A 12254-nucleotide genomic window follows, 5' to 3' on the forward strand; every position below is an offset into this window, starting at 1 on the left:
TATTCTTACTGTGACATTTTCTCTATGAAAATAAATATTCATTTATACCACAAAACTCACAGAAACAGTATCAAGTCTGAAAGAACACATATGGCATCTTTGTTACATCCAGAGAACTTATATGTAAGTATACATACATGTAATATATATATATTATATATATATATATATATATATATATATATATATATATATATATATAAAATGATTTACAGCCATAAACAAGAAATCTGAATGATGCATCTTGTTCATGATACTGACACCAATATGTGAGTTAGCTACAATGGCATTCTGCCGTTCAAGGGTGCCAGAAATAACGCTGAAGCCAGCATCCCTCTATTCAGTCTTCCAAAAGACCACGGAGGAGGCTGGCGCCCTGGTGTGTACAGAGGATGAGGCCTGAGCTGAGCAGGAACCACTGCAAGTAAAGAGTGAGGGGACCAAGTTGACTCCCAACAGATACGGCCACCGGATGGATGCTGGGAACAGGCCAAGCTGGTACCATGACAGGAATTTGGGCTAGGAGAAGAGTTCGGGGGATGAAAGCCAAAGGTTTGCCTTCCTAGTGCGGCTAGGGAAGTATAACTCTGTAGATCAAACAAAAAGTTTAAGCAAAGTCATTTGGGGATGCGCCGCCCCCGCACTTAGCGGGCCTAGCACTGCCAAGACCAGCGAGTTCTCGGTCCTCCGGCTTACAGGCCACTCGCCATTCTGCGTATGTGTATGTTCCAAGCCGGTCAGGAGTAGGCCAATGGGTGTGGGGTTCCTCCAGGCTCATCCAATGAGCTATCAGACGCTTTTGTGTCAACCAATGGGGCTTCGAATGAGCTGTCGAGTGAAACAGGTCCCGCCTTCCGTGCCTCAGGGAGCTTGAAGGAGAAGGCCGGGTTGCGAGAGTGTAGCGTTCCAAGGCGTTACTTCAGCACCAGTATATTTTTGTGAGATTATCTGGAAGTCAGGAGGAATTTTGGTCCCTTAAAGAGAAAAAGAGGGACTGGGGACCCAGTTTCCTGGGTCCTGGGTAAAGATAAGGCTGGGGTGGGAGCGGGACTCCTTGAGCTAGCAGGGCGAAGGCTGGAGTCTTGGCCTCGTTGATCTGAGAGGGGGAGAGGGCTGGGTACCCCGAATCACGCGTCCTGCCAGAAAAGGTGGCTGAACCCAAACTCCTGGATCCTTAGTTAGGACCAGGCTGAGACCTCAGAATCCGGGTTCGGATGAAGATGGGGGCCGAGAGACCTGAGCCTCCAGGGCATAGGTTTTAATCTGGACTCCAGAGTCTGAGGGAGAAGGGACCTGTAGGCCGGATTATGGCTCCAGAGGTTACAGAGTACGGATTGTTGAGCTCATTGGTCTGGGTGGCCGAGTCTGAGAAGTACAGCTATGGAAACTGAGGCTTGTTAACTAGTTAAGTTGCCCAAACTCACAAGCTAGATCGGGACAGACTGACTTTAGCAGTCATCGTTTTATATATACCAGTAAGCTCTGCCCTTAAGTCGGTGCTTGCTTAGATTTTATCTTATTCCATGTGGCTGAAAAGCTTCCTGTCCATGTCCATCAAACCACAGATCCTGATCAGTTCTTCCAAACGTCTCTAAAAGAAGCCATGGGAGCCTGTCACTTTCAGGGTCTGCTGCTCCTCTTTCTTGTAGGAGCCCCGACCTTGATCAGTATGTATTGGAGATGTGGGGGTGGGGGAGTGGTTGGGTCAAGGAGGATGGATTTCTGGTGAAAAAAGAGGGATTTGGGGCCCCGGCAGAGAAGGACAAGTGCTCATCTTTATCTCCTTTTCTCCCCAGTGGCACAGAAATTGTTTTGTCAAAAGGGTACATTCATGGGTATCCAGGAGGATGCAACAAACATGTTCAACTGGACCTCAGAGAAAGTTGAAGCTTGTGACAATGGGACATTGTGCCAGGAAACCATCCTGCTGATCAAAACTGGTAAAATGAGAAAGGGGCAATTGGGCTGGTGGGGGCAGGGGACGGGGGGAGATGATTATGTTCATGTTAAGACTGTTCCACCTTCCCCAGGCCAAACAGTAGCGTCCCCACCCACTTTCTTTCCTTCCTGTCTCACAGCAGGGACCAAGACAGCGATTTTGGCCACTAAGAGCTGCAGCTTGGATGGGACACCGGCAATAACGTTTATCCAGCACACTGCAGCCCCCAGTCTAGCTGCAATCTCCTACAGTAACTACTGCGAGGATCCCTTTTGCAATAACAGAGAGGGATTATATGATATATGGAATATACAAGAGACTGAAGAAGGTACCCTGCGAGGGAAGAGATGGGTGCTAAGGGAAACTCTATACACTCCGGAAAAGAAAACGGGAGGCTTCCTTCTTTGTGTTCTTACTTGGTTTAGGTTCAAGTGGGCCATACACAAAAGGACCTCAGACCTTTTGCTTGTCTCTCTTTTTCTAAATTGTCACCTTGGAGTACTGTAAACAGTGTACTCCGAGCAGAGGACATCAGTGAAGGCTGCAGTGTAAAGTGGATATGGGGTTTATTAAGCAATAAGATGTCAGTGGAGGTTTCTGAGCAGGCTGGTGGCGGTCTAACTGCTCCAGCTTCCCCATTGCCATGTGGCCACAGCTCAGTTCCTGCATTTGTCCTCAAAGTCTACAGTAACCTGGCCACACCTACCTTTTCAGGTCATTTTCTTCTCTTCCCTCTCTCATTTATTGTGTTTTAGCTAGGGCAGGATTCAAAATACTTAACAATGGAGATGGTGCTGACCAATCAGAATGGATGCTGGCTATAAAAAACAGTCCAGCCCTGCCTGTCTGTGCCTGCCAGCTGAATATCAACACCTGGTGATTTCTCAAAATTTCCAAATCCACCAAGCCAGCTCACACTTCCAGGTCTCAGGCCACTGTCCTTGCTGTTGGCTTTTTTACCCTCATGCAACCCCCATTTCACACAACTAACCTCTGTTCTTCCTCCATCTCAACTGAGGTGTCCATTCTGGGAAAAAATTCAACCAAATTATTTTAGATAATTAAGCGTTCTTCCATTTCTTTGGTACCATACCGTGGCCACAGTGCCCACAGAGTTGTATGGTAGTTAATTACTTACATGTCTGTCTCTTTCAGGGCAATGCTCCTAGATGGCAGGAACTGTGTCCTTTGTTTATCTGTACCTCCACACCTATACAAAGTTTGGAAGTCATGTTGGATTGTGTTTTGACAACACAGAAATCAGTTGGAGAGGGATGGGGAGGTGGTAGTAACAGGCCTTGAGTAGAGAGGCATCAGCAGGAAAGACTCGAGGAAGAGAAGGCAGCAAGGAGAGAGAACTCCAGAGGCAGGACACATCCTTAACTTTCTCTCTTTTCACTCTTCAGAAACCAAAGGGACAACAAGCCTCCACTGCCCAACCTGTCTGGCTCTGGGGTCCTGTTTGAATGCTCCCTCTGTTGCCTGCCCCAACAATACAGATCGATGCTATCAGGGGAAACTTCAGGTCTCTGAAGGTAAGCTGAACATCTGATGGTTTCAGAGGCCAGAAAACCTCAGGCATCTGCGTGTAGCCTAAGAGGTTCTGACACTGAGTTCCAGAAATGAGGTGAGGACTGGATTCCTCTCTGATTTCCTCAAACATCTGTGTGTCGCCCCATCCTTGTTCCACAGGAAATGTCAACTCACTTTTGGAGATCAAAGGCTGTACATCGATCATTGGTTGCAAGCTGATGTCTGGGGTCTTTAAAATAGGACCCCTGTGGGTGAAGGAAACTTGCCCCTCCATGTCCATCTCGACCCGAAAGATTGACAATGGGGCCACGTGGCTTCACACTTCAGTTTGGAAGTTAAAGCTACTGCTGATGCTGTTACTGCTCATCCTTGGAGGGAGTGCTTCTGGTCCCTAATCATCTCTTCAGACTGATCATCGGCAGCTTGAGCAGGTGGAGATTTGAAGAGTAGCTTCTGTGAATGTATTTGACATTTCTAATAAAGTTTCTGCTGTGATTTGTGTATGCCTCAAGTCTAGAAGTGGTGTTATTGTGCTAAGAAGAGGGTCCTTAAAATTCGTGCTGTCCAACCCACACATTTGCACAAAGGGAATCAAAGATCTCAAAAACTTGAGTGAATTCCTTACACTTACATAGCTATGGACAAAGCCATAAAGTCTGGTATTCCTTTCACTGTAGTAGACTTCCTTCTCTTGCTGGCTAGACAGGAGACTAACATTATCCTCCTCTAGAACACTCCCAACCCAGTCATAAGGCCAAAATCATGTGCTTTGGGGTTCTAATAGTTCCTGGGGAGGTGTGTCAGAAAAATCAGACTCCAGTTCTTCAGTTACAATGGGCCCTGTCTCCCCTATCCTGTTTGTTCCTTGCCCACTTTATATCATTCCTTTTCAACTCTTCTGCCTACTTAATGCCTCCTCAGTGGACAGAGAGAACTTAGGATGGAGCTAGGGCTCCATAGGTTCTGGTGAGTGTGAGCCAAACGATAATGTGGATGGGGAGATTTTTTTTTTTTCAAATTCTTACACTTTTTTATTTAACTTATTACTCAAGAATACATAAAGTCTATGTTATTGTAAAAGACTCCCGTGATACAGGAGCTATATAGAGCAAAGTAAAACAGTAAAGAGAAACAGACTTTTTTCATTTTTTTTAAAGCAGCTTTATTGAGGCTTAACTGACATACAATAAACTGCACTGGAGGTGGGAGGAAAGACTTTTATTGCAGACTGTTGACCCCTCCCACAAAGGACAGGGAGCCTGATCATAGCATAGTCCAGCCAAGTTCTTTCTAGAAAGTTCTCTAGTTCTAACTAACTTTTGGAGTTAAAGTCTCCCCACACAAGTTAATATTTTATCTTTGTTCTTAGGCATCCAGCTCTCCATTGTGTCAGTTTGGTAAATCTCTCTAAAGAGTGAGAAGAAACACCAACAAAATTTTAACTTAATGAGGGGACATATAAATGTGGGAAATTACAAGCATTCAGAGGCATGACTGGTAAATATTATTTGGGGTAAAACACAAAATCAGAAACAAACTAAATAAACCAAAAAAGCCAAGTTGGTATTTCCCATAGGACACAGGTTTCTTTTTTTTTTCATGATTAAGTTTTTATTGTCACATTTAACTGCTTTGTCAGATATACATTGTAGGTTTCAGTATGGCATAAAAATGAAAATATTTTCCTGAATGTAAAAATCTGAACAGAGGAGATGGCGATGGCACTTAAAAAGAAAAAAAAAAAAAAAAAAAATCACACTGGTGCTGAAGCCACTAGAAGGTGGCTGGTAAACACTGGAACACATTCACAGATAAAGCGTCTGAAGTGAAGTGATGTGAAAGTTGCCCAGTCATATCCGACTCCTTGTGACCTTATGGACTGTACAGTCCATGGAATTCTCCAGGCCAGAATACTGGAGTGGGTAGCCTTTCCCTTCTCCAGGGGATCTTCCCAACCCAGGGATCAAACCCAGGTCTCCCGCACTGCAGGCAGATTCTTTATCAGCTGAGCCACCAGGGAAGCCCTGAAACATTTCAAATCAAATGGCAGTGGTATAAGCCCAATGAAACTGGAGAGTAGGAAGACACAGAATCTGTCGAGTAGCTACCTGAAGAATGGCAGTTTGAGCACTTAATTTCCAGTCAGACTAAAACTTCTTTCTTGTAAAATGAAACTACTTTGAACCTGGATTTTAAGCTTTTTTAACAACTACCTTATTCGTACAGGTTGTAACTAGTCCAAAGAAAAGGCAGTTATAATCCATGGCATTAGCTTTGTGGGTTGACCCTGCCATAAATGGGGGAGGGGGTCTTGTCTTTTCCAAACCAGGAGTATGTCATACTCATGAACGTCTGTAGTGGTTTCACACATTCTGGGCAAAACTAGAAAAGAAGCAGTAAATAAAAATGTTAAGTGCATCCCCAAGGAAAGTCTCTACACATTCCACAGCTATATGCTGAACGGTAACTTAAAAAAGTATGGTTATTCCGATTGAAAATGAATCTCTATTCAATAACCAAGCTTCCCAAACAGTTTATTAGATGTCTTTCTTCCATAAATAAGACTAACACTAGGATTTGTCAGAAGATCTACACAAGTTACCACCTTTATGTACGAACTTGGCTAAATCCACGGTGTCTGGAGTCTGTTCCTTGTAAAACTCAGGTCTAGAACATAACTCCTTTCTGTTATACTGTTGTGTGTCCTTCATTTAAGACTCCAGAACAGAGACCATAAACATGGCTAGTGCAACATAACAGTCATTGGAATTCCCTGAAAGAAAAATAAGTAATTTATTTTATAACATACTTATTTGGATGATTACTCACTGGTAATTAGTATTTCTACATTTTCTTTTTAAGGCAACCATTTTAAGTGACAACACATGGCAGGCTAGTAGAAAACAAGTGGAAACAAAGCCCTCTCTTTTGATCTCACAAAGTCATGCAGACAAAAGAAGGTACATCTGATTTGTTCCAATCTTTGAACGTTGCTGCTAAACTAGTTTTCCTTTGAAAAAGTAAATTTCAAGGCATGATAGTGTAAGAGACAAGGTTTTTGTTTATAGAACATTTATAGACTAATTGTGCTTGGTCCCTAATTTCCAAATTATTTTAAAGAACAGAAATGGCATTGATAAATTTATCTTTGCCTAAATTTACCAGTACATCATGAATTGCACCAGAATTCGGACAATTTGATTATCTTAATGACTTTGTTGTGAGCCTTGCACACTGCGTCTGCACGTGAGGACCCCGAATGGGCCCCTTGGAGGTTCCTCCAAAGTCTGTGCCCAAAAACTCTTGTCTTGGGGAGTCCAGGGGTCTGTAAAAGCAGTTCTTCCCCAAGAGGAAGTCCTCAAAAACTCTCTCAATTAGCAATTAAGAAAAACATTGCTAACTGGAGAGTTTCTTGCATTCAGGTAAATCTGGGAGGTCTGAGCATTCCTGGAGCCCTCATCAGGATGTGTCAATGGGTCAAGAATCCCTTGAATGTGAGTATTCACTATTAGAGGACTCTGTAGGGTCAATCAAATTTTCACAATCACTGTCGTCTGATTACTCTGCACTGTCTCCAGCTGCTCTGTGGGAAGGAGGGGGTCTGCTCCACTTTCAAGATATTTCAGTCCAGCACTGGTGGAGGCATAACTGGAGGAGTCCATGGCTTGAGGTCGAGGCATAAAGATGCTAGTTTCCATGTGAGAATGGCTCAGAGTACTTTCTTGATTATTTGGGTGAAGATCAGAATTAGGCGGAGGCGGGTCTGAGGGCTCTGCATCTCCAGCTGTACTTGGGCCTTCTGCTGTGAACCCTGGATAGGGCATCTGAGGGCTGAAGGTGGGGTCCACACTTTCAGATGGCATCTGTCTGCTTAGTGTTGCCTGTGGCAATCATCTTTCTTGTTCCTTTTCATTCTTCCTCTGAGTGATTTGTCTTCTTAATTGATTCACTTCTGCCTGACAAGATTCAACAACTCACTCGCTCTTTTCTACGGCTGCACACACTGCTGGCACTTTCTCCTGAAGCGCATTATAAACCTGATAAATCGCCCTGATGTCTTTCATTAGTCTGTCCTTGTCAAAAAAGTCAGTACCATGTTCTTTAATAACTTTGGCATAATTCTGAGAAGTATTTGGCACTGAAGATACCTTATACTCTTGCTGGCTAGTATTGCCTAGATTGGGAATAGTGAGGGATAGCCTTTAATTATACCTTCTATCTAAAGAGAACATATTCTAAAGCATGAGTGGAATTGTTGGCATGGAGATAAAGCTGAAGGGGAGGAAGATGAGGTCGGCCACCCCGATGGTGCAGGTGAGCTGCTTATGGATCACTTGCTCTCTGTATGACATCTGCTGCTTTGTGTTTCACTGGAATCGGTACCACCCAATAACTTTCTTTCTCTGATCTTTAAGAATCCTGCCCAAGCTCTCTTTATTAACTTTGCTTGCATACTCATAAAAACTAAAAAGTCTTGAACAAGGATGATGGTTATGGATTTCAATTACTTGCAGAAATTCTGTGTTGCTGACTTAGGAGTCATTGATGCTGAAGGTTTCCTCTTGCCTTACCTCTCCCAGCAAAAATCCTTCCTGAGAGGAATGGAAGAAGAGAGTTGCAGGTGGTCAGCGTTGCTGTTGGTGCTGTGGAAACACACAGCCCTGAAGGTGTAGCCTGAAATGGAAGCTGATATGATTGAAATCTGATGCTGGTTTCTTAATGGCACTGAATACAGTTGCAGAAGACATTCCTGAGTGAATGAAGGAGAGCTACCATTTAAAAAAATTTGGCCTGTGAATAGTTTTAGTATTTTAAAAATTATAATATGCTAATAAGCTTGACATGGCATGAACAAATTTCTCAGGCCAAAAACTCAAGTGTGCAAACTTTCTAATTTCATAATATAAATATATAAGCTATTCAAATGTATGATTAATTTTTATGATACTTTTGTTTATAACAATTCCCCATTCTACCTGCTGCTGCTACCTGGTGGTAGGTAAAACCTAATCAGTTTGGGACTGCCCTGGTGATCCAGTGGCTAAGACTCTGCTTCCACTGCAGGGAGCCCAGTTTAATCTCTGGTCAGGGAACTAGATCTCACATGCCACAATCAAGAGTTCTCATGCTGCAACTAAGACCCAGCAGGGCCAAGTAATTATTAAAAGAAGAAGAAGAAGAAACTTAACCTGTTTGAATAAATTGTTATAAATTCAGTCGGGGTTTTCTCAGTCATTTCAGATCCCCTGCTCGTGCTTAGTCACTCCGTCGTGTCTGACTCTGTAACCTCATGGACTGTAGTCTGCCAGGCTCCTCTGTCCATGTGATTTCCCCAGGCAAGAATATTGGAGGAGGTTGCCATTCCCTTCTCCAGGGCATCTTTCTGAACCAGGGATTGAACCCAGGTCTCTTGCATTGCAGGCAGATGGGGAAGCCTCATTTCAGTTCTAATCAATCAATTCAGGGCTTCTTTTCCTTTCCACTCTCTTTATCCACAGCTTTGCAGTAGTGCTGGTGGGAAGGATGGACTGTCTGGTTTTCACCCCTCGTGCTGCTGAAGTTCAAGTTCTTACTGATGTCTGGTTCTCAGCTTCAATTCCTGCTGGCTTCCACTGGGAAGCCTTTGATCCAGTCTGGTGTTCATGGGCTCCATGCAGGCCCTGTGAGCTCTGCCATCCCTCTTAACCACTTTGGAGCCTCTTCCAACTGCCCTCAAATCCCACTGAGGTCCTTCAGGAATCTGAAGCAGCCTAGGAATCCCATATAATTGATGAAATTCCTCCAAGTTCTGGAGAAAAGATAATTTCATAGAGACTTGCTTTTTCCTAAGGTCCTTGGGAAAGAGATGGGACCTAGACCCTGGAATTTATTACCCACCACCCACAGGCCACTAGCTACATTCTTCTCATATCCATTTTTTGTTTTTCAGCAATCATGCCATAAGAATTCCCTGCCAGTCCAGTGGTTGGGGACTTGGCCCTCTCACTGCTGAGGGCCTATTTTGCAGTGAAAAGGAAAAAAGAGGAATGAGTTTTTCTTTCCCTTTTCTGAGAACAAAGATAAACAGAACAGTGAACAGGCCTGAACATTCCTAGTTTTTACTTTGAAAGTGAAAACATTAGTAGATCAGTCATGTCTGACTCTTTGCAACCCCCAGTGATTATAGCCTGCCAGGCTTTTCTGTCCATAGAATTCTCCAAGCAAGAATACTGGAGTGGGTAGCGATTCCCTTCTCCAGAGGATCTTCCTGGCCCAGGGATTGAACCTGGATCTCCCACATTGCAGGCAAATTTTTTTTTTACCATTTGAGCCACAGGGATGTTTTTACTTTGTTTCTTATTTGTGTGACTTCCCTGGTGGCTCAGATGGTAAAGCATCTGCCTACAATGTGGGAGACCTGGATTCAATCCCTAGGTTAGGAAGATCTCCTGGAAAAGGGAATGGCAACCCACTCCAGCATTCTTGCCTGGAAAACCCCATGGACGGAGAATCATGGTAGGCTACAGTCCATGGGGTCACTAAGAGTCAGACACAACTGAGCAACTTCACTTTCACTTTCTTATTTGTAGTCTGCAACTAAATTTTCTTTTCTGACCCCTAATTCTGCATGAGCTACATTTCACACCTCTTATCCTTTGATTCTATGCTAATTACATCCTGTATCTGGTGCTTACCACTCTCTGCAAACCCACCCTTGTAGTTTTTTTCTTCTTACAGATCAGAAAGAAGACCTCTGTAACAATGCACAGAAGACAATGGACCCAACTTCTGGGCCACCAGACTGCCAGAGGCTACCTGACACCAGCCTGTGACTATCTGGAAACAATGCAAGAGGAAGAAGACAAGATCTTAACACCTTTGATCCTCATCACTGACCCCTGATTTCGAGCCTTCATCTTATATAAGCCCATAGACTCCTCACTGGAGAAGGCAATGGCACCCCACTCCAGTACTCTTGCCTGGAAAATCCCATGGATAGAGGAGCCTGGTAGGCTGTAGTCCATGGGGTCTCTAAGAGTTAGACATGACTGAGCGACTTCCTTTCACTTTTCACTTTCTTGCATTGGAGAAGGAAATGGCAACCCACTCCAGTGTTCTTGCCTGGAGAATCCTAGGGACGGGGGAGCCTGGTGGGCTTCTGTCTATGGGGTCGCACAGAGTTGGATATGACTGAAGCGACTTACCAGCAGCAGCAGCAGACTCCTCACAGTGGGGTGGGCACAGTTCTTGAGGCATGAGCCTAGTGTTCCCCCTCCACCAGCTGAGAATTAAAGCCACCTATTTTTTTCAACTCTGTCTCTATTTTTATTTCTCTCTGGAGGGCAGAGAAAGCCAAGATTTTGACCGCCAACAAACACTAGGGCCCAGGTTCAATCCCTGACCAAGAAACTGAAATTCTATAAGATGGATAGCTTAAAAACAAACAAACAAAAAAACCTATCATGCCATAAAGCCTTCATTCTTACACTGAAACTTAAAAATTCCATGTCTAATAAGCAAAAGTTAGGCCTTTGGAATCACATCTACTTCCATTTCAATTTACATAATCTCTTTTGAAACTTCAAGGCTCAACATAAAGGTGTTTTTGGCTCCTTGCATTTCTAGGGTAATAGGCCTACTGCCTGACCAGAGGAGACGGGGCAAGAGAAGTAATCTATAGAATGGGGGGCTTCCCCCTTGGTCCAGTGGTCACGAGTTCACCTTGCAGTGCAGGGGACACTGGTTCCATCCTTGTCCTAGAAAGATCCCACATGCTGCGGGGCAACTAAGCCCGGGTGCGCGGCAACTACTGACCCCACATGCCCTAGAGCCTGTGCTCTGTAGCAAGAGAGCTACCACAACGAGAAGCTCGGGCACTGCAACTAGAGAAAGCCTGTGCGCAGCAAGGAAAACCTAGTGCAGCCAAAAATATGGGGGAAAAAAAGAACGGGAATGTGGGCAGATACAAGTGATAGCAAAATATAACCCTGCCATGTAGCTACTTCCCCCACCCACGTCAGCCTCCACATCACCCATGATACCCATTGCTCCCTCCAGGGCTGTGTTCATGTCCTTTCCTCTCTGAAACTCCATCTCCTGTTCCCACTTACCCACCCTGGAGGGTCCCACTAGATGCCTCTCTGCAACTCCAGCAGACCTTTCTTGACTTTGCTGGCACTGATCTCCCTCCGCAGAGCCCTGGTGTACCTACCTGCTAGCTTCCCTTCAATATCATACTGTTCCCACACAATGTATAACCTCCCCAGACAAGGTAACAACACTTCAGGGACAGGCATTGTTTCCGACAGCTTTACGACTTAATAGCATCCATAAAATGTGACTGGCAACTTGATGTATGGGTCTTCCAGAACTGCTTACTGAAGTGAACCAAACTTCTGCTGATGGGGCTTCCTTGGTGACTCAGATGGTAAAGAATCTGCCTGCAATACAGGAGATGTGGATTTGATTCCTGGGTCAGGAAGACTCCCCTGGAGAAGGGAATGGTTTCCACTCCAGTATTCTTGCTTGGAGAATTCCACAGACAGAGGAGCCTGGTGGACTACAGTCCATGGACTCGCAGAGTTAGACACGACTGACTAACACTTTCACTTTTCACTTTCAAACTTCTGCTATGCATGCACACACATTCCTCTTGAACAACAAAACTAGGGACTTCTCTGGCAGTCCAGTGGTTAAGAATCTGTCTGCCAATGCAGGGGACATGGGTTCAATTCCTGGCCTGGAAAGAACTAAACCATATGCTGTGGGGCAACTAAACCTGTACGATACAAGTACTGAGCTG

At 44.5% G+C, this 12254-nt stretch overlaps 1 protein-coding gene and 1 pseudogene across 3 annotated transcripts; one reads left to right on the forward strand and one right to left on the reverse strand.

Annotated features, from left to right (window-relative positions):
• The first annotated feature begins 840 nt into the window (after positions 1–840).
• TEX101 (testis expressed 101) lies at positions 841–3983 on the forward strand. 3 transcript variants are annotated; one of them, XM_059876918.1, is made up of 6 exons: positions 841–928; positions 1566–1667; positions 1797–1940; positions 2079–2267; positions 3346–3474; positions 3632–3983. In XM_059876918.1, exons 2-6 carry the CDS (start codon positions 1604–1606, stop codon positions 3865–3867), a joined length of 762 nt encoding a protein of 253 aa, XP_059732901.1. In that variant the 5' UTR covers positions 841–928; positions 1566–1603; the 3' UTR covers positions 3868–3983.
• A 2827-nt stretch (positions 3984–6810) lies between these two features.
• Positions 6811–11488, reverse strand: LOC789871 (BRISC complex subunit Abraxas 2-like; annotated as a pseudogene).
• Positions 11489–12254: the final 766 nt, after the last annotated feature.

Source organism: Bos taurus, chromosome 18 (genome assembly GCF_002263795.3).
Source record: "Bos taurus isolate L1 Dominette 01449 registration number 42190680 breed Hereford chromosome 18, ARS-UCD2.0, whole genome shotgun sequence".
Taxonomy (NCBI): domain Eukaryota; kingdom Metazoa; phylum Chordata; class Mammalia; order Artiodactyla; family Bovidae; genus Bos; species Bos taurus.

Excerpts from the sequence above, each read along its gene's own strand:
- TEX101 (XM_059876918.1), top strand. The coding sequence starts at position 1,604 with ATGGGAGCCTGTCACTTTCAGGGTCTGCTGCTCCTCTTTCTTGTAGGA. Across the intron at positions 1,668-1,796 it reads AGGAGCCCCGACCTTGATCA|TGGCACAGAAATTGTTTTGT; the intron begins GTATGTATTGGA and ends TTTTCTCCCCAG. Across the intron at positions 1,941-2,078 it reads CATCCTGCTGATCAAAACTG|CAGGGACCAAGACAGCGATT; the intron begins GTAAAATGAGAA and ends CCTGTCTCACAG.